At 42.1% G+C, this 24,343-nt stretch overlaps 1 protein-coding gene across 1 annotated transcript in view; it reads right to left on the bottom strand.

Moving 5' to 3' along the window:
• Positions 1-24,068, bottom strand: part of LOC138514162 (arylsulfatase A-like) — a 204,220-nt gene extending 180,152 nt beyond the window's left edge. The window contains exons 1-2 of the mRNA XM_069629469.1: positions 23,616-24,068; positions 21,467-21,707 (exon numbers count right to left, since the gene is read on the bottom strand). Coding sequence (XP_069485570.1) covers positions 21,467-21,707; positions 23,616-23,875 — 501 coding nt within the window. The 5' untranslated portion in view covers positions 23,876-24,068. The remainder of the gene's footprint in view (positions 1-21,466; positions 21,708-23,615) is intronic.
• Between the last annotated feature and the right edge of the window lie 275 nt (positions 24,069-24,343).

The raw sequence follows: 24,343 nt of genomic DNA, 5'->3' as shown, positions 1-24,343 counted from the left end.
ACATATATCTGGTTGTAGAAAAGAGATTTGACACAAGTGAGGCTCTATATCTTTGTAGACACTGCATCAGGTTTTATCAAAGAAAATCCATTCCTCCTAGAAGTGTCTTGAATTACATGGTAGTGGCTGATATCACTGTTGTGCTTCAAAAATTAAACATGTTTGAACCGATTGCCTTGCAAACTGTTTATCCTTTCCAGGATATTGTTGGATTACAAAGATGTGAAATTGCAAAAAAGGTCATTAGTGCAAGGTGTGAGAGGCAAAGTTGTGCATTTGCCTTTCAACTTATAATAACATGTTAACACTTTAGGAGTGAAACGCGAGATTGATAATTCTTTGTTTGTTTTAGTAAATGGTGTTACCACAAAGGACCAACAAATTTGGCAACAGCTTATAGATGTCAGAAAGTTGAACAGATCTTTACAGTTTCAAAGCACAATTATTTGTACAAAGACAGTCTGTTCTAGACATGTCTATACTTGATGTTGAATCAACAAACAAGATCAGTGAAGGGCAGTTCCAACATCTAACTGTTGCAGAAGGGAATAGCGTGTATGAACATTACACTAGTCCTCCTCTACACTAACGTGAAGTAATAGGTGACAGTTTAGAGTTATACCAGATGAAACAAAAAAAGGTGCACGAATCAGCGTTTGGGAAAAAACCTTAGAAGCTTGTTTCCCTATGCTTGTTCCCACTGGAAAGGGAGGCAGATTGGACGATTGGAAGGTTCTAATTTCTTCTTCACACTACCGTTTTACATGAATGTATTCTAAAGATTCCAGATTTCCTACCAATATTGAATACATTCTTCACGTACCCAATGAAAGTGAATTTGCACACTATGCTACTCTGTTAGTCATACACTTCAGACAACATTTCAAAATATTTCCACATTTGAGATGCTGCAACAAGTTAAACACAAAAATGAAATTTTAGAAGGAAAAATTACCAATATCCTTGCCACAATGAGAGGAACTAAGGAATATTGATATAGAAGACATTTAGAGGTTATATACATAATCACAAACTTGGGCCCTCCAACTTGGTTTGTGGCTTTACACTGTGGTGCTGAGTATGATTAGACTGATCTTGCAGATTGGATTTGTGAAGGAAATGCAAATAAAGAAGTGACAGCACACATGACACCAGCAGAATTGTGTGCCATGGACCCTGTAAGTGTATGTTCCTTTCTACCAGCTGCAGGTTGGAAATATGGAATAAAGATAACACCCCACCTACTCCTCCCTTCGAAATTACAACTGAGGAGCTAATAGATAGAATTAAGAAATTCAAAGCTTCCCGTGCAGCGGGTCCAAATGGACTCTCAAATGTGTTCATAAAAAACAACCCGCAGTTTTGGGCAAATCTTATGAAGGTACTGCTTGAAAAAGTTCTGATGGAGGGTAGGATACCGACAACATGGCAAAGGGCTATCCTGGTGCCAGTGTTCAAAAAGGGTAACAAACTGGACACTGCAAATTATCGTCTCCTCTCCATGCTGGACAGTACCGGGAAACTATTTGCTTCCATTTTACTAAAAGCTCTTCAAACATGGGTAGACGAAACACAGATTTTGGATCATTTTCAGAGCGGTTTTAGAAACAACTACTCTACAGCACACAACTTACTGGTCATGGATTCGCTAAGGAATAAGGCGTTACAACCTAACAACCCCCCTCTTTACGCTCTCTACGTAGATTTTAGAGCAGCATTTGATACAGTTAACAGAGCACTCTGTGAAGTAAACTTAAAAACTGGTCATGTCCTCCCACTCTAATTCACTATCTGGAGCTCCTCCACACAAACAATACGGTCCAGCTGCGCTTAGACAATGGTGGCAATCTAACACGTCCAATATTGCAGCTGAGAGGTGTAAAGCAGGGCTGCGTTACGGCTCCCCTGCTCTATAACCTTTTTGTTTCAGACATACCCAAGTATCTACGAGGAATATGGAATTGCCCCCCCCAAAATAGGCGCGACTAAATGTGGGATCATGGCATATGCAGATGACATTGTTATCTTTGACCACACTTTCAGTGGTCTTCAGCGAACTGCTGAAAGACTATGGCAGTATGTAGAAGAGAATGAACTGGTAATTAACAACAATAAAACCGAAATACTTCTGTATTCAGCGGGGAAGGTAGCATGCCCCACCCTGCATGTAGGAATTCTTTAAATCAAATATATTCACTCCTACAAATATCTTGGAGTAGAGTTTGACAATAGGGGGAACTAACTACTCTGCATGCAAGTACGTAAAATAAAAGCAGCACAACTAACTACACTGATAGCCAGATTTACGCGAGATCAGAGTGGGTACTCAATCTGCCCATGGTCACCTATGGCCTGGAATCTCTGCTTGATATGAATTTGAACTGGCTCCAGATCCTTGAGGGTAAATTTTGGAGACGTATCTTGGGGCTGCCCCAATGTATCCCTGTTGCAATATTGAGGCTTGAACTAGGAATCATCTCTCTAAAATATGCCGTGCTTCGTAAAAGAGCGGAACTTTACATTAAGATCAAGAACAATCCGTCCAATCTCTTATTAAGATGTATGAAAGAAGCTATGGATACCTCTAAACAATCCAAAATGGAAAGAGAAATAGCAACTCTTTGTGAGGCAAGTGGCTGGACCCCGCGTTGGGGTCAACACAACCAAAGTATGATACACCATCTACAAAAAACCATAACCTTATGGGATTGGCAAACTAACTATGCACACCTGGCGACCTTGAAAAGTAATACTTTTGTGTCTTATGTTCTCTACACCTTCAAAAGGAGCCAAAAGGACCTTAATCTGTGCCCCTCTGTAGCACTGAGACGTTTTATTCTGCTAATGCGAATTAACCATCTTCCCACATTAGTGACCCGAACACGGGGCTCTACCTTACCAGAATCTGCAAAATCATGTAGAATATGTGGTGTGTCCTCTAATCTTGAGACGGCAAGGCATGTACTAACCCTATGCCCGAAGATGACCAACTACTATAAAAAATATCTTAAGAGCTATGTACACAATCTGGAACACATAGGGTCTACTGAATTTTGGTTCTATTGTATCAACACCCTTAATCCTAAACTACACATAGCTCATTTTAGAATATGGGCTATCACAGAAAAGCAAATGCCTACCTGAGGATTGCAAGAGGAACCAACAGGTCTAGACCCTGGCTTTGGTGGAAAGTATTTGAGCTTGGTCAAACTCCTTGGCATCTAATCGGAAACCCCTATGTAAGCATTAAAGCTAGACCAACTAAAAACTAAAAACTCATAGTATGCATGTCACCTCTGGTCAACTGCTAACTGTAAAGTGCTACTTCCTTTTTCTTATTGCTTGTTCTCTACTGTTCTTTTTATTTTCTATTAAGATATTAGTTTCTTATGTTTTATGTGGAAAGTCTGTTATTCGAAGAAGCGATTAATTGATGTTTTATACTAAGTGCAATGATTATCATGTTTTAGTATTGTTTGTTTAAATGTGTAAAGTTTTAATTTTAAAACTGTATCACATTATAATAAATAAATGTATGTTCCGTTCTTCTAACCTGCTCCCCCTGCCCCTCTCCAGCCTACTTCTACAGGAGTCTGTCCTGATATATTCTGGTTTCACCATCCCCGTCTTGTGGCCAATGCTGGATTTTACTTTTATGGACTTCATTCAATCACAGTGTGTCACCCTTTTTCAACTCTCACGCTCAACTTCCTTTGCATTTTGTACTCATGGTGGTCCTGACTCATGCTGCTCTCATATTCATCTTGTATCCTGGCTTGCAACATTATGTGTTATTACTGACTTCTGCAATTGTATTCGCTCTCCCCTCTTGCTTCTCGACTCTTTTTGACTGCTTACCCTCTGTCCTCTCCTCCTCTCCCTTTCCTATCTCCACCCCTCCTCCCCTTACTTTCTTCTATGCACTGACTCTATCAGAATTGTCCCTGGACCTAGTATGATAGCAACCTCGTCTGTCTCCTCCCTTTACTGCCTCCTCCCCCCCAGCACTATCTGAAATGTCATTAGGCCTAGTACAATAGTCACTTGTTTTGTTCCGCCCCTCCCTTTCTGCACTCCTCTCCCTCACCTTTTGTTTTTCTCTGGCTCTACCAGAAATGTCATCAGGCCTAGTACGGTAGTCGCCTGTCTGTTTCCATTTCCTTCCCACTCTCCCCCTCCCTTCCTTATCTATGTCTTAGCTCTTGCACTATCTGAAATGTCGTCAGGCCAAGTACGATAGTACATTTCACATCCTTACTGTTCATGGCCTGTAAGAATGTCATTGTATTTCCCTTGTTCCCTGCCTTGCCTTGAAGCGCTTTGAAACACATTGTGTATAGGCGCTATATAAATAAACTATCATATCATATAGCGATTCTTCCATCACTGATGTTAGCCGCTTGGTACTCTGGAACATTTCTTTTCGAGAAAAGAGTATCGGGCTCATGGAGCTCCACATATTCATATGTTCTTGTTGTGGATTACAAATGCTCCTCAGGGAGGCCAACCAAGGGGTGCGGAGAGGAGCTAACTTCTCTGCATCGCTCTGTCGCTGTTGGGACCAAAAGGGATCTGAGCCCCCACTAAGACCCCCCCCCCACACCGACATCCAGAGGAGCCCAGCTGGGCCCCAACACCCCAGGTTTAATCGGGTGCATTGCGAGGCTGAAACTCCACAGCAGACGGGAGATATTGAGGACGCCGCCGGAGCCAGGAATGACAGCCCTCCTGAACCATCCCTCATCCGTGGGATGAGAAGGTGCAACACTGCAGTGGACGAAAGAGGCAGTGAGTGGCAACTCCGCCCCCCCTTTCTTGTCAAGGCCCATTGGCGTGCTGCTGGCCCCAGCCCCTGGGCACGCTGAAGCCCCAGGACAACCCTTCAGTCTGAGGTCCGCCGGCACAGCCAGAGGAAACCCAGAGAGGGCGGCCCCACAAGGAACACGGCAGATAGCATTTGAGGGCCACGCGGGGGATACCGCAACCTTCCCCCACGCCGGGCCAATATGAAGGAAAAGCGTGGCGTCCCTCACGGTGAACATAAGGAAGACAGGACAGCATGGAGGTGGCCCACTGAAGATAACCAGGGAGGATTAGCAGGACCCATGGTTAGCCAGCCATCACAAGCGTGCTGAAGGCACAGGGCCTAAGCAGGGCCCGGATCCACAAGGCAGAGACCCCTATGGGTGGGAGAGGGGACAAGAACCCTCACAGAGGAAAAGGAGTGAGCCCCCTTTGGGGTGGTAGAGGGAGGCGCGCAGAATCTCCAGGACAGTAAAGCAAGCAGAGTCTGACCACCGCACCGCAGCCACACAGCAACCCCAAAGAGGAACCCCACCACCCATAACAGGCACCGCAAAAGACAGCGACTCACCAGAAAACACCAGCGCACAACCTAAAGCAGCAACAGGGTGGTGAGGCAGGCCAGGAAGGGGCTACGTTATCCATACGTGCTCCCCCTCTTCCACTCAAGCCCAGACCACGATACCGGACCACCATTAACCCGGAGCAGCCCAGAAGGCTCCACACCCGGCCCATCCCCCGGAGGCGGACTGCCTCCTACCGCACAGCGGGTCAGCCCGGATGAGCTGGAAGGGGGTGTTAAAGGAATTTTGCTACCAGGCGAGACAGGCACAACCAATGGTTGCGACCCCCAAGGGAATGGCAGACCAGGCAGATGACTCCATGTCCACCAAAAAAGACATTGCAGCCCAGATGCAAGAAATTAGGGAAATGCGGGCCTACATAGGACATAGACTCAATCAAATGGACCAACAAGTGGACAATATAGATCAGAACATTTATAGAATGGGGGATAGAATCCAAGGTTTGGAGGCCGACCAATCCTCAGTGGATTTTCTTGAAGCTCAGATTCACAAGAGACTGTGAACCCTCAAGGGTAGGCATGAGGAGAAAACTTTTTCAAAATGGATGATTTTGAGAGCAAGCAGCGGAGAAACAACCTCAGGATTTTGTGGCCTTCCAGGCATGGAGGAAAAGACTGAGAGAGACATTTTCCGAGCCGTCCAAGGACTAGTCCACTTACTGTTTGGTGATGGAGCAATAAATGAACCCCACATAGAAAGAGCGGATAGGGCCAGCGGTAGAGCTGGAGGACCACGCTCCGTCCTGGTACACTTTCATTACTATGCAGAAAAGGCAAAGTTCCTAGAGTAAGCCAGGAAGTCCTCCACCATCTCATACAATAATGCAACAGTCTCAATCTTCCAAGACCGCTCTTCATTTACGCTGGCCAGAAGGCAGATGTGTGATCCGCTGACACTATGGTTGAGAGAAAAGGGGATACGATACCGATGGGGCTACCCATTCTCTTTGACCTTTGAATATTGGGGCCAGCAATCCAAGCTGATCCCCGAAGAAGACATCAAGGGAGCAGTCCGTGAATAGATTGAAAGACCGAACGACCAGAGACAACCCTCTGGGGAGGCCGCCGAAGGGAGAACCAGGAGAGGATCTTCGAGAGACAGGAGATGGGTCCACGGCTCGAGGAAATTTAAGAAACTGAGCACCCCCCTGCCACACGGCAGCAACTAACTCAGACATAGTGGGAACAATTGTATATATGTCTAGTTCAAATGGGTCAAACCCCAAGGAAAACCATGGAAAGAGCAGAGGGGGAGAAGACAGCATTCCTGTGTGGTATCCTGGTGGGGACCCGGGGAAGTGGGGTGGTGGACAGGGGGGGAGGGATCCTCCAATTTGGGGGGTAGAATTCTGGGTGAAGGGGATGAAGAAATTGAGGATTTTCTGAGGAGAGTGGGGAGAAGAGGGGGTTCAATGAAAAGAGCATCTTCAAGAGCTGTTCCGGGGTGACCGGGCACCATGGTGGTTCAGTCAGGGCCAGAAATGGGCGGAAGACCTGACTGGATGCCGGGGGAGGCGAGTAGGGGGAAAACCAAAGAGTGAGTTGGGGAAGGAGGTTGTGAGAGTGGGGGAGATTGTGGGGGGAGGGGACGGGGTGTTAAGTTAGGGGGCACCGAGGAGTTAGGGTTTACAGTTTCAGTGGGTCTGTGCTATTGGCAAAGCACTTACTCGAGCTCAAAAGCAGTAGGAACTAAACCAAGGGTAGAGGGTGGAACATATACTGGGCACGCAAAAGGATCTGGCTATCCAAACCCTAATGGCTAATACGCTACCAACCCTGGTGGTGGGCTATCTAAATGCTAGAGGAGTTAACTCCCTGACGAAGAGATCACTCCTGGCCTGTGAATTCTACCGAGCTAAACTTGACTTGCTCTTTCTCCAAGAAACGCATTGGGTGAGGGGGAAAGAACCAACACTCCAAGGGGGGAGGATAGGGGAGGTATGCCAAGCCTCATTTACATCCAAAAAGAGAGTCATAGCCATCATCGTAGCAAGGGGCCTAGGATTCGAGGCAAAAGCGCTACCAGTTCCTAGTCATTGCATCGAATTCCTTCCATCGACATACCATTCCATTGAAATAAAAAAAATGCATCGAAAACAGTGCAACAAATTAATTTTTTTTAATGGGGGCCCCCCTCCAAACACCTTTTTTTAACCTTTAAATCCCATTATCATTAAACTAAACCCTTTACCTTTCAAAAAAATGCATTCAATGCTTTTTTTCGATGGTAAAGCATTCGATGGTATTGCATTCAATGTTTATGTTATGATCAGATACCGTTGCTACCTATTTGTTAAAGGAGACATTCAAGGGAACCCATTGACACTGGGAGTGGTCTACTGCCCGAACGAAGGCCAAATAACCTTTTGGGAAAGAGTTGGGGATAAGCTGCATCTCCATCTAGCGGCCGACATGAGCACTACTTAGTTCAATGTTATCCCACTAGAGCGCTGGTGCGTGCATGAGAAACCTCCATAAACGAAGCTTTCTGGGAGTTAGTGTGTTCTCGAGTCCCCGCCAATTCCAGTCCCTAGTAGAATGGTCACGAGTAGAAGCTTCGAGAACACTGATGAGTACATATATATATGGTACGTGATATCTGTGTTATTAAGTTACCTTTTCTGAGTTATACAGAAGGCCCCCTTATTGTAGGGGGAGACTTTAACATGGTACTGGATCCCTGAAGACACTGGGCCCACAGAGACCATCCCAGCTAGACGAGGCCACCTCTTGGAATTTCCTAAAAGTTAATGGGGAATTGGGATTGGTAGACTCTTTGACCCCTCCATTGGCAGGGCATCCCCCCCTTCACATTCTACTCACAAGTCCATGAATCCTTTTCAAGGATTGATCACATCCTGGTGGACATCTCCTTACTAAGTCATGTTGAGGATTCCCATGTAGACCCAGTACCCTGGTCGTACCATGACTTAGTGCGCATAGTGGTGGGAGTTGGCATTAAGCGACCACGGCCAGGGCGGTGGAAATGTAATGATTCCCTCCTAAAAGATAAGGAAACTGCCCACGCAGTGCTCGCAGACATCATAGAATACTTCAAACTCAATGATAACGGGGAGGTAGACCCACACACCCGATGGAACGCATTCAAGGCCACCATTCACAGAGTTTTAATCCAGATAGGATCCCCAATAAAAAGGGAGAGACAGGAAGACCTTCTTAGGGGGAAGATCACAGAGCATCAATTGAGACGGGTCCCAGGCGGCTCCACCTCCCGAGACCAGACGAGATCATTGGTCACCCATAAAGCACAGCTAACAGAACTCCTGCTGAACAAAACTAAGAGGAAGTTGCTCTTTCTCAAACAAAAATATTATTAGAAAGGCGACAAGGCTGACAGAATTCTGGCCTGGAAATTGAGGGAAGCCCACAAAAGTAAAATGGCCATAAGAACCAATGGGGAGACCATGCGCTACAACACCACTAGTATAGGGGCGGCCTTCAGACAATACTACAAACGATTATACAAGTCAGAATTTGACTGTGACGAATCGCAAATATCAGAATTCCTGGTACAGCAACCCATTCCAGGTCTGCCCAGGGAAAACACCCTGGCCTTAGACGCACCAACATCAGAGTAGGAGTTCATCCAAGCAATCAAATCAATGAAGGGGGGTATGACACCAGGCTAAGATGGGTTCTCGATTAAATTCTTTAAGCAATACCGGTCAACTCTGGCCCCATACCTTACGAGAGTCTTCAATGCAGTATTGTAGGGAGGACACTGCCCGAGTCAATGATGGGGTGGATCTCCCGAAAGAGGGTAAGGATCCGGCACAATGCTCATTTTACCGACCCTTCTCCCTACTTAATACAGATTTAAAAATCTTGGAAAAGGTGTTGGGGAAGAGACTTGAGGGAATTATGCCGCCCCTGGTCCACGGGGACCAGGTTGGCTTCATTAGAGAGCGGCAAGGCTCAGACAACATTAGGAAGACACTAAACCTGATGCATTACACCCAGGAGGTCGACCTGGATGCATGTCTAATTTCATTAGACTCAGAGAAGCCTTTTGACAGGGTGGAGTGGAAGTATATGGCCATTCTCCTGGAGAAGATGGCAATAGGGGAGAATATCTGGAAATGGGTGGAAGCACTATTTAGGGCACCACGAGCAGGAGTCCAGGTCAATGGCGAATAGTCTGCCCCTTTCCAGATGATGAAAGGCACAAGACAGGGGTGTCGCCTGTCCCTCTTGCTTTATGCACTTACAATGGAGCCCCTGGCAATAGCCATAAGAAAACATCAGGGAATACAGAGGATCCATAGGGGAGAAGTTGAGTTCAAACTTTCCTTGTTCGCCGATGACATACTAGTATATGAGGTGAATGGACCCGCCTCGCTCCAATCGCTGTTCACTCTCATTGACACCTTTGGGTCCTTCTTGGGCCTGCGAATTAACAAATCCAAATCAGTGATAATGCCGATTCGGGCCACTGACCGATGCTTGCATACAAGAAATCGAATGTTGGGAGTGAGTTGAGCAATTCAGGATCTCCTAACTGGGGGTCCAGATACCTAGGAATCTGGCAACACTCACAGCGGTCAACTATCACCCACTCCTCATGGCCATCAAAACTGACTAAACCGTTGGGGCTCCCAAATACTCTTTTGGTATGGGCGAATGACAGCGTTAAAATTGTACATACTTCTGCCGCTCTTATATCTATTCACAGCCCTACCCTTCGAAAATCCCAGAAGCTTATTTTTGCGACCTTCAATGTAGTGTGTAGAGGTTTGTCTGGCAAAATAAGGTCCTGTGGATTATAAGATCTACCCTCACTCTCCCAAGGGAAGAAGGAGGGCTTTGGCCTCCCAGACCTTGCTCTTTATTATAAAGCAGCCCAGCTAATGGTACTCCTGGAACATCTGAGGATGACATTGGGACATATTGGACCTACTTAGAAGATATGGACACCCACCCGCTCAAGGTGAGGGATCTACTCTGGGCACCATACAGGGAAATACCAAATAGGCTGAAGAACCACCTGTGTCTGGGGGTGCTTTCAGCTCTGTAGAGGAAAGGGAAGAGCACCAAGAGCTTATCCTCTTGGCCCTCATCGATGACCTTGGTGTGGGTCCGGTTATCTGAATGGGGGGCAAGGGGGTTCCTCAACTCACAGGCATGGTCTGAGGGGGGTCTTAAAAGGGTGAGACAGTTGTTCAGAGAGGAGGCTATCTTGGATTATTGAGCGGTAACGGAAGTGCTCAAGGGGGATAAAATTCTCCATATTCGAATATCTGCGACTGAAAGGGATTCTCAGCAATCGGTGCTGGGGCGACAAATGCCCACTTACACCATTTGAAAAAGCACTGGATACCTCAGAGTCGAGATGGGGGATAGTGTCAAGACTGTATAAGGTACTGATTATTGAAGACAGGAAAGACAGGCAAACCTTTAAAACATTTTGGGATGACCTGGTGCGGGAGGAGATCCCAGAGGAGGCCTAGGGGAAATATATAAAGTTACGCTTCATGGGAATCTCTTCACAGCAGGGATGTGGCACAATAGGCTCCAGATGTTATTGGGACTCCCCCCGAAGGATTCCGACATTTATAGATACCCGGGAATGTTGGAAGCTATGTTCAGGGCCGCTAGGGTCAGCCCAGCACAAAAATGGAAGGGATATATATTTGATGGAAAAGCTGACGGCTATGGTGAACTACCAGATAAGCTCATTCATGGTGGACTGGGGCCCTGCGATAAGCCAGTGGGGATGGGATGTACACTACCAGAGAACGGGGATAACGCGCCCTCTGGAGGTTGGAGTTAAGGGAGAGGCAGGGGGAGGAGACAGTTGGGGCAAATCCGTGTAAGCCACGGGGAGAGGGAGCTGGGAACTAGGGGGCCACCAATGTAGGAGTACAATGGAAGAGGGGTAACGTGAACAGCCCACCACTGGAAAGACACTGGGCTTCAAGCCAAATTTCACAAAAATACTCTGTCTTTGATGTAAATCTCCATGGTGGCAGTGGAGATATGAGGCCTAGATGAGACATTGCACAGAAACACGTGTTGTTTGGTTGTAGGGGTGGGAGGGGAGAGATGGTTGACTTCAATTAACCAATAATGCTTTGCTGTGATCTGTACAATTGGTTCCTTCATTAAATATTTTACGTTTTCTTTAAAAATGCGGCTCAGTTGGTAAAGAAAGTGACAGCTGCATGATGGAGTTTATAGAAAAATATATTACTTGTTCCATCCCTTCTCAGCATGTCAATGCTGATCTACGGAACAAGGTTGAAAGGTTTCAAAGGCACTTGTGTGGAAAGTACTGTCGAAGAAAATATAAAAGTAAAGACAAGTATAGCGCTTAGTGCAGATTTGGATTTCCTACGTCTATTACACTAGTTGGCCGAGCAAACAGCCTTATGTCATCTGTTCAACACCAGGTGGCCAGAAAGTTACCAATGAATGCATACTACTTAAAAACATATACGAAATGCCAATTCATTAATGATTACAACCTGCCATTGCTCAAATGTCATTGTCCGCCCCTCCCGGAGCCTGTGGAGGAAATGGCACTTTAAACACCATTATTGTGCCGCCATGTTCTTCTTTGAACATCTTCGCCGGTCTAGCTTATTTCCAGCATGTAGTATGGATACGTTTTGGCCCAGCTATTACAAGAAATCGAGTACTAAAGCCTTTGCGTGAAATTGAACACTTAGCTGAAAGAGTACCTGATTGTACAGAGATCTTGAAAACCAACTTGATTGATACCTATCAGAGTTGGAGGATCTTTGTATGAAGTAGCAGAACTATACTCATATCGAAATATTGAGGTAAACAATGAGAGAGGACAGTTTAAAGTACAAGGATGTACTGGTTGTCTAGTGCGACATGAAAAGCCAAGTCGTATCAGCCACATGAAACTGTCTTGCAAACTACAGAGAAAAAGGAATTATTTTTTTTTCCTTTTGAAGCTGTTCTTCCCATGGCATGCAGAGAGTGATTTGCTTGAAGGTTTTAAAACTTTTGAACAAACAAATATTTCCAAAAAAAGAAACAATTAAATATCAAAGGTTTGACCAGTACTTAGAGCTACTGAAGAAATAACTTAGCCAAGAAAATCTTTTGGCAGCGTAATTTGCAAGGGAGACTCCTGAGGGCAGTCAAGGTTCTGCAGAAGGAGGTGAAAATGTGCCAACCAAGCCAATTATTCAAACTGATGTTGAGCTCGCAATAGAAGAATTAGAAAGTGTAATGCAACAGACTAAAGTTGTACATCCAAATTATGACACATTAGTAAGTACACTAAATGAAGAGCAGAACAACGTTTATGATAAAATCAAACATTGGTCCTTACATGGATTAAAACATTACAATCATGAATATTCTTTGAACAATATAGACCTCTATTGTTGTATGTTAGTGGACGAGTTGAAACAGGAAAACCTTTTTTTAATGAATGCGTTGAGCACAATGATACAACATGTCACTGATTGCTCTTTGACATGTATTGTAACTGCTCCTACAGGCTTAGCAGCATTTAACATAGCTGGCGTTACTTTACATCGATTGTTTATGCAAACCAGTGGAACATGATAATAAACTTGAATATCGAATACTTGCATCAAATGAAGGACAAGAGGTAGGGAGAGTTGTAAAAAAAAATGTGTTGATTGTAGATGGAGTGGGTATGATGTCTAACCTGATGCTAGCTTTAATTCACTTGAAAATGCAAGAGGTCTTGAGGATTATGATGTCTTGTTTGGAGGGAAACATGTAATTGTTTTTGCATATTTGTTAAATTAACTCCAGTGAAAGGACAACCTGTCTTCAAGATGCTGCAATGTGAAGATAGTCAAACAACCAGAAGTAGCATTGGTAATGTCAACCAATGGGATTATTTTGAATTCAAGGATTTTACCATTAATATGATACTATCTACAGATTTAAAGTATGCATACATTCTAAATAAGATACGTATAGGTGTCCTTCAGGAGAATATAACAATCTTAAAAGGTAGCCTGATGTCTGCCATGTTTCATGCAGGTTGCACTGTATCTGATGTCATGTTGACTCTTCAAGAAAAGAACATTAATTGTGTTGCTTTGATGTGTACTATCACAGAGTGCGACAGGTTCAACTCTATAATGCTGCTGTCTAAGAAGCAAGACATTGTAGATATAAAATCATGTGATGTTTTAGATGAACAGTTTATGCCTCTAGAAATAGATAAGAAAGCGAAAGCAGAATTAGTTTAATTAGACAAATCTATATCAAAGACAGCTGGTCTAGAATCATTTTTAAAAATGCGCATTAATGCACAAGTTAAGTTAAAGTGGAACTTGAATATAGAAATGGGTCTGGTGAATGGAGCAATGGGAAGAATTATGGCATTTCATACTTTTCCTCAAAGTACAAGTATTGGACATATTCTCATGAAGTTTGATTGTGTACAGGAACCTCATTTCTCGTTCCTCTGCACACTACATGATTTTGAAGAATACCTTTTTGAAAAGAGTACAATTTCTATTGTGTTCTGCATATGCAATTACATTGCATAAATCACAATGATTCACTTTAGAAGCATCACTGTTTGACATTAGTCACACAGAGTTTAAACAAGGAATGTCATATGTGGCATATCCCTGTGTAAAACATATTGACGGTTTGTTTTTTATAAACTTTGACAAGTCTAAAGTGACAGCTGATGTTTCTTGTATTGAAGAATATAATAGATTATGTGTACTGTATGCTCCTCACCTTGACCTTCTTCCTATTCACGCAAAGCTTTGAACACAAAAAAATAAGCAACAGGTAAAACTACATTCAAACAAAGAGGTTCCTATTAAGACTACAAAAGAAGACAATCTACCAGTGTTTGAAAGTCAATCAAATATGGCGTACTCCCACTGCGTATTTAGCAATGAAACAGGGGTTGAATGCTATTCAAATGCAGCTTTGTGCATGTTCTTTCAAATAAAACCACTGATGCATGAAATAGCTTCCACAGTAGAGAAAACAGTAGGTAGAAATTGTTCTATTCCTAAAGTATCAGTGAAAGACCACACAACATACATTTGTCATTGTCAATCCGAAATATAATGACTGTAGAGAGTGGAAGAGAACATGTTTCTGAAAGCACTCAGGGAGATAGTCAAGAATTTCTAATGCCATTTTTTTGAGGTGATAGAGCAGGAAACAGTTCATGTGAACAGATATGTAGGAATGTTTTATAAGTGGAAGCATGAGTGTCCACAATGTCTGAAACTGGAAATTACTCGAGATCTTAAAGAGAGATCTTAAAGAAAGATTTTTATATCTTCCTGTCTCAGAACAGAAAAGTGTACATTTGGCTTATCTAGTAATAAAAACATTCCATGAAATGAGATGCAGTGAGTGTAGTTGTAATTTACAATCTACACTGCAAAACAGTTTATAATAAGTATCTTTTAGTAATGTTTTAAAGCTATAGTATGGATGGTAGAAATATTAACATTGCTGGTTAAACTTTGTAAACAGTCAGGTTTCCATTATAATAAAATATTTAAAAAATAAATGCAATCATTTTCCATGAGGGAGCAACCATTCACTGTGGACATTTCACAATATGGGTGCATACAGAAGTAGAATGGCTTGTGTGCAATGAGCACGCCAAGCTAGATTGCCAGAGGGTTTAAAGAATGCTTACTTAATGTTTCTAGAACCTAAGTATGTTCCATATTCGTTATGAATATAAACACACAATATGGCCATTTAGAAAGGTATAATAGGTAATAACATATTTGTAAAATATAAAGAATAGATATTTATTAAGTTGCAACATAAAATCACTACAAAACTAATTTGTATAGTAGATAGTGAACATCATTTTAAAAAACAGCATTCTACAATCTTCTACTTCTGTTGTATTATGTAAAACATTATGTATGTTTTAACATGTAAGTACTAGGTTATGTTGGTGGTTCTATGTACATTATTTTGAGTACTAGGAAGTGTAGTTACAGACATATGTTTACACATGAAACAAGTAAACAGTAGCAAATAGACCAAAAAAGAATAGTACATTTTGGAAAAAGAAATAATTTGTGTCAGAAAACAGAACTTTTGATGAAAGATTGTAGTGTGTTGTCATTACCTTCTTACTTGTGTAGCTGACCAAAATAAGGACGCACACAGAATTTACAAGAAGTATTGTAATGACAATTAAGAGAAAATCAGCAGTTTAAAGTAATTTTTGTGTATGTTAAAGATTTAAGATATAGTTCATATTGGGATATCACATTTAATACACGTGTGTGGCTATCGCCTTTGGGTATGATTTCATGTAATGATTTAATACTAATAGCATGTTGGGGTGCATGCAAAAATCACTGTATCACAGTCTCTTCAGCTGCATCCGTGTGAGCAAATCTGCCTAGTTTAACTACTACTTGGTGGATTCTCTGAAATACCTCCAATTCAACTGTGCTACTTTCTTTCTCGAAAGGTCTGGACATTTTTTGTATGTTTCCACTCTGTATTTTGTCCAAAATAAACTATTAAAATATAAGATACTTTTTCAAATATGAACATTTTATTTTGCAGTATAGATTATAGAAAATTGTCTTCTTATGTGTGTATGTGTCCAAAGAGAGGATGCAAACATTTTAAAATAAGTATTTTAATGACAATTTGGAAATAATTAGTACACTACTAAGTACATTTCAAGGTACCAGAAAAGAGGAATCCACTCTACATCCTAGCTCCCTGGCTCTGTCTCTTCTTACTAGGTGACCAACCAATTTAACTGGTAGTTCAGATTGGATGCCACAAGGTCTGTTTTACAAGGCCCTTAAGCTGTCAGTTTGAGGAACAGTGCCTGCTTAAATCACCAGTTGGTGGCTTCCTGAGGTACTTCAAAATTGCAGTTTGCTATTTCATTGTGAAGTTCAGGAATGTATTCTGCAGTCATGGGCGTAATTTTAGGGGGGACAGGGGTGTTTGTCCCCCCAACTTTCATGGCACACCATTTTGTCCCCATTCATTTGGCTGGGGCACCTTTTCTTCAGATGTCATGTCCCCCCCAACATTTTCAGCAAAGTTACCGCTGTCTGCAGTAATATTTAAGCCCCTGTGTATATGAAAGTATTACAAAAGTAGAGAAGTAAAGAAAAAACATTGAACGATGAGGTATATATTGGAGTATGTTGTCATTAACTTCTTATGTGTGTAGGTGGCCAAAATAAGGATGCACACAGACTTTGCAAGAAGTATTGTAATGACAATTCTAAGATAATTAGTACAGCTTGTAGTAAATATTAATGTATTTAAATACATTGTTGTTTTTACTGTATCTATTATTTTACATAATAGTCTGATTATAGATTAAAACACTTTACACTCAAAATAATGGAACAATGTTGGCATGGCTATATATTGTCAAGTAACTTTGATGACATAGTTAGGTTATATGCCCTTACTAAGGTTACTTAAACCTCAGCAAATGTTATCTGTAACAAAACAAAGGAAAGCTTGTACAGACATGAAACATTAGGTATGTGTATATAGTTTCTTACTGTTATTATATTGTTTTGTACATATTGTGTCCCTAAATTGAAATATAAAGCTAGGTAAAATATTCAGAAGACGTAATTTAGATTAGTACCTTTGGAGGTTGTGTGAAGCAATGAAGTTAATCCAAACCTGGGTTGAATTTACTCATGCGGGCCAGATTTTGGAGCAAATCTAGTGCTATCAACACCGACTTATCTGTACACTGTTCCTTTCCCTTCTATCCTTCCTTTCATCCACCAATCTAGCCTTTCCAAACCACTCTCCCACCCTAACCTAACAGTTATTATATTAGGAACTCTTTCACCTGTGCTCCAGGTTTACTGGTTCATGGCAAGAAAAATAGAAGAGATGCTCCGAGTGCAGTCCTCTCTTCCATTTCTAAGGAAACCCTGAGTGTCTACAGCCACTGGTAGAAATGTTTGTTTGTCTTTTTAATTATTGCTACTAGCACCAAGAGGTTTTACTTTTAGTATTAGCAATTATCATACATTATTTGCCTATATCCATCTCATAAACTGCAGAGCCCAGCATTAATGCCCTCTCTTTGCTTGGACCTAGAATGTGGACCCCAGGCTGTTACTGGCCGATGTAGCTCATAGAATGTACAATTAGTGTACAATTAGCCCTCTGAAAGAATGCAGCATCCAATCACATTGTTCTATTCTCAGAAATAATGTAATTTGTATGTACATAATTTACAGTGAGGGTAATCACATATAGAAACGGATCTATTAGCAAGGGGTTCTGTAAATAGTAATGATGCTTTTGAAAAATTGTTGTATATTGAAATCATGGGTACTAATAATGATGTTTTATTTCATCACTATCTTATTATCTTTAATAATTTGAGATATAAAAGTAACAGTACATGAAACTAGTTAGTTCAGTGAGTAGAATTTTTTTCTCTCCAGTGAGACGTTTTTTTCCTCTACAACAATATGATTAATATTCACAACCATAATTGGTTGAGTACTATGAATACATTCAGTATTCGTACAGTACTATTATGAAAACAAAAAAACTTCACTACTCTTCTTTATATTTCCATTATGAAATATATTTCTTTGTCTTTCACAGATGTTCTGTTGACTAAGCAGACAAAATCAGGTAACCATGAAAGAATTCAGGTAAGAAATTTTGAAGAACACATCTTGCTTTGTACATTGTTTCCAAAATGTTTTTTTCTCGCAAGTAAATATGTTTTTATATTTTTTGTGAATCCTATTAGTGACATTAATAAAGAAACGTTTAAACTATGGTATAACAAAACCCTTGCAATTCCGGGAACATTTTTTAGTTGCAGGGACGTTAAGGTGAACAATATATTGTAACACATGTGAAAATGTAACACAACCAAATCCCTGAAATTCAGCCAATGCCACCTTAACTTCGTGCCCCTTGTTGCGCAGCTTAGGACCACAATGATGTAATTACTGATGGCATCACTAATAGCATGATCTATGGGATCATTGATGACATCACTGACAGCATCACTGATGGCATCACAACACTAACCGGCCATGACCAGTGTGCCCACTGTATATTTGAACACATTAAAGGGCCACTAGTGATGCCCTTTGGCCAAGTCCAGTGGCCACAGCCTTTGGTCGTGCCCACTGTATATTTTACAACACTAACTGGCCACTAGCCACGGCCTTCAGCCATAGTCAGTGGTAATGGCCATGCCCACTGTATATTTTAACACATTAAGGGGCCTCTATCTATGGCCTTCAGCCATGCTCACTCTGGCCATGGAAAAGGCCACAGCCCAAATTGTTATTTAGTTAAACAAAGCTTTTAATAGCTAAGTCAGAAATGATGCTATGTCTGATACCATCACAGATGTAATCAGTGGTGTCATATGACGTCATCAGTGATGTCACTAGTGATGTCATCAGTGATGTCATAGATGATATACCTCGTGATGTCACCAGTGAAGTCACCAATGAAGTCATCAGTGAAGTCATCTGTGATGTCATCATTGTGGTCATAGGCTGCGCAACAGGTGGCGCGAAGTTAAGGTGGCTTTAGCTGAATTTCAGGGGTTTTGTTGCATTAAATATTCATGTCTGTGTGTCAGAGAAAAGAATCTTTGTCAAAGGGACATTATGGTTAAGTTACACTAATAACAACCATTGAAATTCAAGGAAAAATGTTGTTAGAGTGAAGTTGTGGTTGCTGTGCAAAATAGAAAAAAAACAGTGAAATGTGCCTATTATGGTAAGCTATGCAAACATAACTTATCCCTCATCCTACACTGTTCAAACTAAGACCCTGCACGTAACTGATTTTCTAGGACCAATTCCACTCCATCCTCACCACCCTCACTTCCCCACAGGTTTTCCATTGTAGGACAAGTGTCATATTGTGTTTTTAAATTGTTACATTTTTGCAAAATTATCAGGCTGCAATTCACGTCACCATGGCGTCCATTTCAAAATATTTGATGCATATCACATTTCTTAGTTGACCAATCAATGCCCTTGTACGATGCCCGTGGTTATCACAATAATCTCCGATTGGTCCAGAGGTGTCCATGGACACCAAATCAGAGTCCGCAGACAGAAGCAAGATATCACTAATTTGTTTACCTAATTTTTGCCCATTTAAAAAAGAAATCTGCTAGGCAGGTTTACACCCAAATTTGCAAAAGCACCCTTTCGAGACCAGGCTGCTGCTTATCGCACATTTTTATTATTACATATTTTATTTTAATCAATCCTAACTTGGGTACAATCTAGCACTGGACAGATCAGAGTAAAATATTGGTAGCAAAAACCACAAGTCATCAAATAAATATTAGTAATAATTACTACAGTAAAATATACACATGTGGGTGTGCACAAGATAGCCGGAATCTAGGTTACATCAAGACTGATTAAAAGGTATACACTGTTTGTGTTCTGTTGGCCACCAAAGTGGTAAAATTAAAAGAGTGGCTATCTACGTATTAAATTGCTATTCTTGAGGAAATGCAAGATTTCCGTCTGAGAGACTATTTAGACAAACTTAACTGACTACAGAATATTCTTTGGTGGTATTCTTAAAACATCTTCCAGAGAAGGCTGAAATATGTGTAGTTTAAAAGCAAGTGTAGCTGATATCGGTTTTCAATCCAGTGGATTAAAGCAGGACTAGCGGGTCAATGGAAAACTTCAACCATCACTTTCTACAGAGTACAGTGAACCTGTGGAAATAGTGGTTGAAAATGTATGTAAACTTTAGGAGACCCTTGCTAATGACATATCTGGAAAGGCAGCATTGTGCTAAACACAATTACATCTTTATTAGTAACATGACCACACACAGCAAAGTAACAAACCAGAAATACATATGGCAATGAGGTGGAGGAGATGCTATAATAGCTGCACTTAAGAACATATATTATCAGCCCAAAAATCTTCAATGCTCTTCGAAGCAGTGTGGGAGGGGAAAGAAGGCAAGGGAATGTGTGGACTTTGAATCTTCTAGAGATGGCTAATGAGATGTAAGAAGAAAGTTCGAAGTTGGAAAATATAACCTACCAAGCCAACCTAGAGACCACAAATGGCTCATCTTCAAAAGCCTTCAAACAATCAAAGCACAAAACTATTAGACTTAGGGTTCAATCAGAGATGAATACACTTGTAGAAATATACTACTAGTTGCCATTAAAAAGGCCTGAGTCAAAAGCAGAGTGTGGTACTACTGCTTCTTAACAAATCAGGAAGCAAAGGCAAACATTTCAGATCCTATACAAAATAACCAGGAAATTGAAGTGCCTTGTAAAAACTCTAGGCTCATGCAGTGGTATGGTGCGCCTTGCAGAGACCAATGTTTCAAGGGTTGTGCCCGCCACAGAGGGACCACAGAAATGTGGTTTTCACCGCTGATGTTCCAAGGTGTGCCTCAACCCTGTACAGTAAGTCATCTGATGACCATGCCAATTCAAAGCACTAGAGAATACCATAGGGTCTTAGCCCCAAGCTGGGTTTCTGATATACATTTTGTAAGCGTGTTCATGGTAATTGATCAACGTACTACTAAAATGATCATTGACAGGTCAAGGTCCAAAAAGAGGGTGGGCAAAAAGTGTGAGAGCATGAAACCGCTCCTGCCCTGTAGAGAATGTAACCAGTGAGTATGCTAAATACTCACCATATTCATCTTATATCTACCGCAAACCTTTTCCGACTTTAGGTCATATTGTGATTCACTTACTTGTCTCATCAGAATTGTCCTCCTCTAAAATTACCTGGCCCTCTCGACCACAGCTACCAATAGCTGAGCATGTGAAATCTTGTGGGGAAACGCACATCCCCATTTGCCTAGATTAGTGTGTGTTCTCACACCTTGCGCACAGGGCTATGATATTATCCTAACAAATATGAGTTCACGTAGAGCATCCTCTGAGCAGAACATCCATCAGCAAAACATACAGTTTGATTCTGAATAGTTTACGTGATACAATACGGCTGGGCATAGATAACAAGCTTGATTTAGATGGCCTCGCTAGCCATGTGCATCATACACGGATGTCCAAATTACTAGCAAAAGCAGTGTCAGTCTCCTCCTCACCTGACTATGAGCATATGGTACCCCGAGAAAGTGTTGGAATCCATGGTGAGTAGGCAGAAAGGTTCCATTGGCACCATAACCAAGGTGCCACTTGCCCACCATGGCAGTTGCATAACCTTGACCTCGCAGAATCTCCGGAATGGTGATCTCACTGTGTGGAAGGCCTCCCAGGGAGTCAGTTAAAAGGACAAAGGGATACATTCCGGAGCGGGTCTGGTACCGGCCAGTCAGTAAACCAGCCCTATGGAAGAGAGAGAGAGAGTATGCCCAGTCACTTCAATAAGTGGGAGAACAATAATCAAACAGGCAGGGAAAAACACATAATGACCAGTCAGAAAAGTAAAACAGTAAAATCATAACTACAGGCATGGGTGAAAGTTTTAGCAATTGATGATCGGGTACATTTTGTGGTAGGGGTTAGCATTTGGCGGGTCAGTGAGAGGAACAGTAAGTGTCTTCAGTTGGAAAGGAGACGTTTCTCTTTGTCCCTGGTTCTGCATTGCACTTAAGTAACAATATGCAAACCCGACTCCCGCCTCGTCTATGGCTCTTCTCTTCTTATTGTTATCCCTGCTTATCAACTCGCCTCCTCTGCTCCATTTTCATCTCTGCTATACAAACTCTTAACAGTCTTTCTCCCCGTACTTCTATCACTCCATTTCTCTGTACTATCTCCTGGTTATCTTTCCAATGTTGGTTACTCTTCCACTTTCTTTGCATTGCATTCAAGATTACTCATGGTCTAGCCTCTCTATATCTCTCCTCTCTACTTTCCTTTTACACTCCATCACATCCCTTTCGATCAGAATCTCAGCTCCTCCAGTATGCCCTGAACTCTCCCTGTGCTCAATCTTGCTTCCACTCTTTCTCCTTGCCCCTAAAACCTGGAAGTCATTCCTTCTTTACATCAGATCTTCTCCCAATCTCCATCTGTTCCCTACTCGTCTCAAATCCTTCTTCCTTAACACTGACCCTTGATCCCTCGCCCTGTTCGACACTTTAATGTTCCTTGCAAAAGAGTGATGGTACAATACGTGAAACGTGTAAAAAGATTGACAATAAAGATCGATTGAGCAAAAGACAGGTTCGAGGAACATTAGAGTGTCGAACAGGGCGTGGGATCAAGGGTCAGTGTTAAGGAAGAAGGATTTGAGACGAGTAGGGAACAGATGGAGAGTGGGAGAAGATCTGATGTAAAGAAGGGTTGTAGGTCAACTGGTCGAATCTAAATGGTCGACAGGTCAAATGGTCTAATTTTTTATTTTTGTTTTTTCACATTTTTTTTTTGGGGGGTCCCCCCAACCCCCTTTTTTTTTTGCTAAAAACCCCTTTTTTTCCCTAAACGAAAACCTAAAAAAATATATATAACTAAAAAAAAAATGTGATCATTTGTCCTGTCGACCAAATTGTGTCGACCATTTGTCTGTCGACCATTTGACTAGACACCCTCTTTTGCATCCTGTACTTTGGTGAAAGCGCTTTATAAATAAAAAAGATACAAATACAAACCTTAGTGGTAAGACCCAAGTGATGCATGGAGTAAGTGGGGTATATACGAGATGAGAAGAATTAGACACCCCTTTTCCAGTCAGTACAAGTTACATTACTTTAATGTGAAGATGCCATCATGACAAACCGGTTACTTTTGTTAACCTTAGGTTGAGATTGGGAGACAATGGGGGTCATTCTGACCCTGGAGGTAGGGGGTTAACGGCACTGGTAAGGATGCCGGTGCCGTTAACCCCCTACTGCCCTATTACGAGGTCCCTTAGCGGGTCCCACCAGGACCGGCTGGTTTTACCAGCCTGTTTTAACTGGACCCGTTAAGGGAGCATGGAGCTTATAACGGACCCGTTATTAGCTCCTTTCCCATTCCCATTTGAGCCCTATGGGGGCTCAAATGGGAATGGGGAATGGTTTTCGAAATGGGGACTTACCGGGTCCACATAGGTCAGAATGTCCCGGTAAGTCCCCATTCCGACACCACGGACCCGGACCCGAGTTTGGAAGCAAATAACTCCCAATGACTGTGAGTCTGTGGATTCAGTGACATACCCTCCTATGTCAGGCCTGCTCGTTTGAGTAAAAGGGTTGCAAGTGGAGTGGGAGTTTTTGACAGATGGAGTTTAGATGGGGAACATGCACATACCTGGAAGGAGTACATAGAGCGCAGCTGCTGTAGAAATCAGTGAACCTCAGTCCTTCCGCTGCCAGCTTGTCCACGTTTGGGGTAAGAGAGGAAGGGTGACCATAGCATCCAATGTCTCCATAGCCCATATCATCAGCATAAATGAACACAATATTTGGGGGTTTAGCAGCCGTGCAAAGCACAAGCAGACACAGGAGGAGGTGAAGGGACATCTCTAACCAGGTAGGTATATGTGGCATCTTCATCACTCTAATGTGCATAGAAATGTTACCACCATCAAGAGCGAATTCTGATGCTTGGACTTGCAGTCTCTTCCTGGAAGGGAGGAAGTAAATGGAATGGATGGGAGGACTCCCAGCACTACAGTGTGTGCTACCAGTCCCACACAGTTATGGTGCTTGTAGTAGGGTCAACTGAATTACAACTTTTCCCCCCATTAAGGACGTTTCTTCCTCCAGTGATGATTCGACAACCTAGCAGAGAGGGAGAACACAGGCATTGTTATGTTAAAACTATCAGTAATTCATCAGAATTAACATTGATATATTTTAAACACCAATATTCAAAGGTTTACATTTAGACATTCTATAGAGCAAGCTTTAATGATCCCAGTTGACAGGCAAGAAAAAACATGACAAATTGGATAGATCATTAACATCCACAAGAAAGAGCTCTTTAGAGGGCCCCAAATGAAAGGCAAGACATATTTACTCCATCATGACGTTTCA

This window comes from Ambystoma mexicanum, chromosome 12 (assembly GCF_040938575.1).
Source record: "Ambystoma mexicanum isolate Mex_15411 chromosome 12, UKY_AmexF1_1, whole genome shotgun sequence".
Taxonomy (NCBI): Eukaryota; Metazoa; Chordata; class Amphibia; order Caudata; family Ambystomatidae; genus Ambystoma; species Ambystoma mexicanum.
The sequence above is the reverse complement of the archived record's forward strand: the minus strand, read 5'-3'. Positions and strand labels throughout refer to the sequence as shown.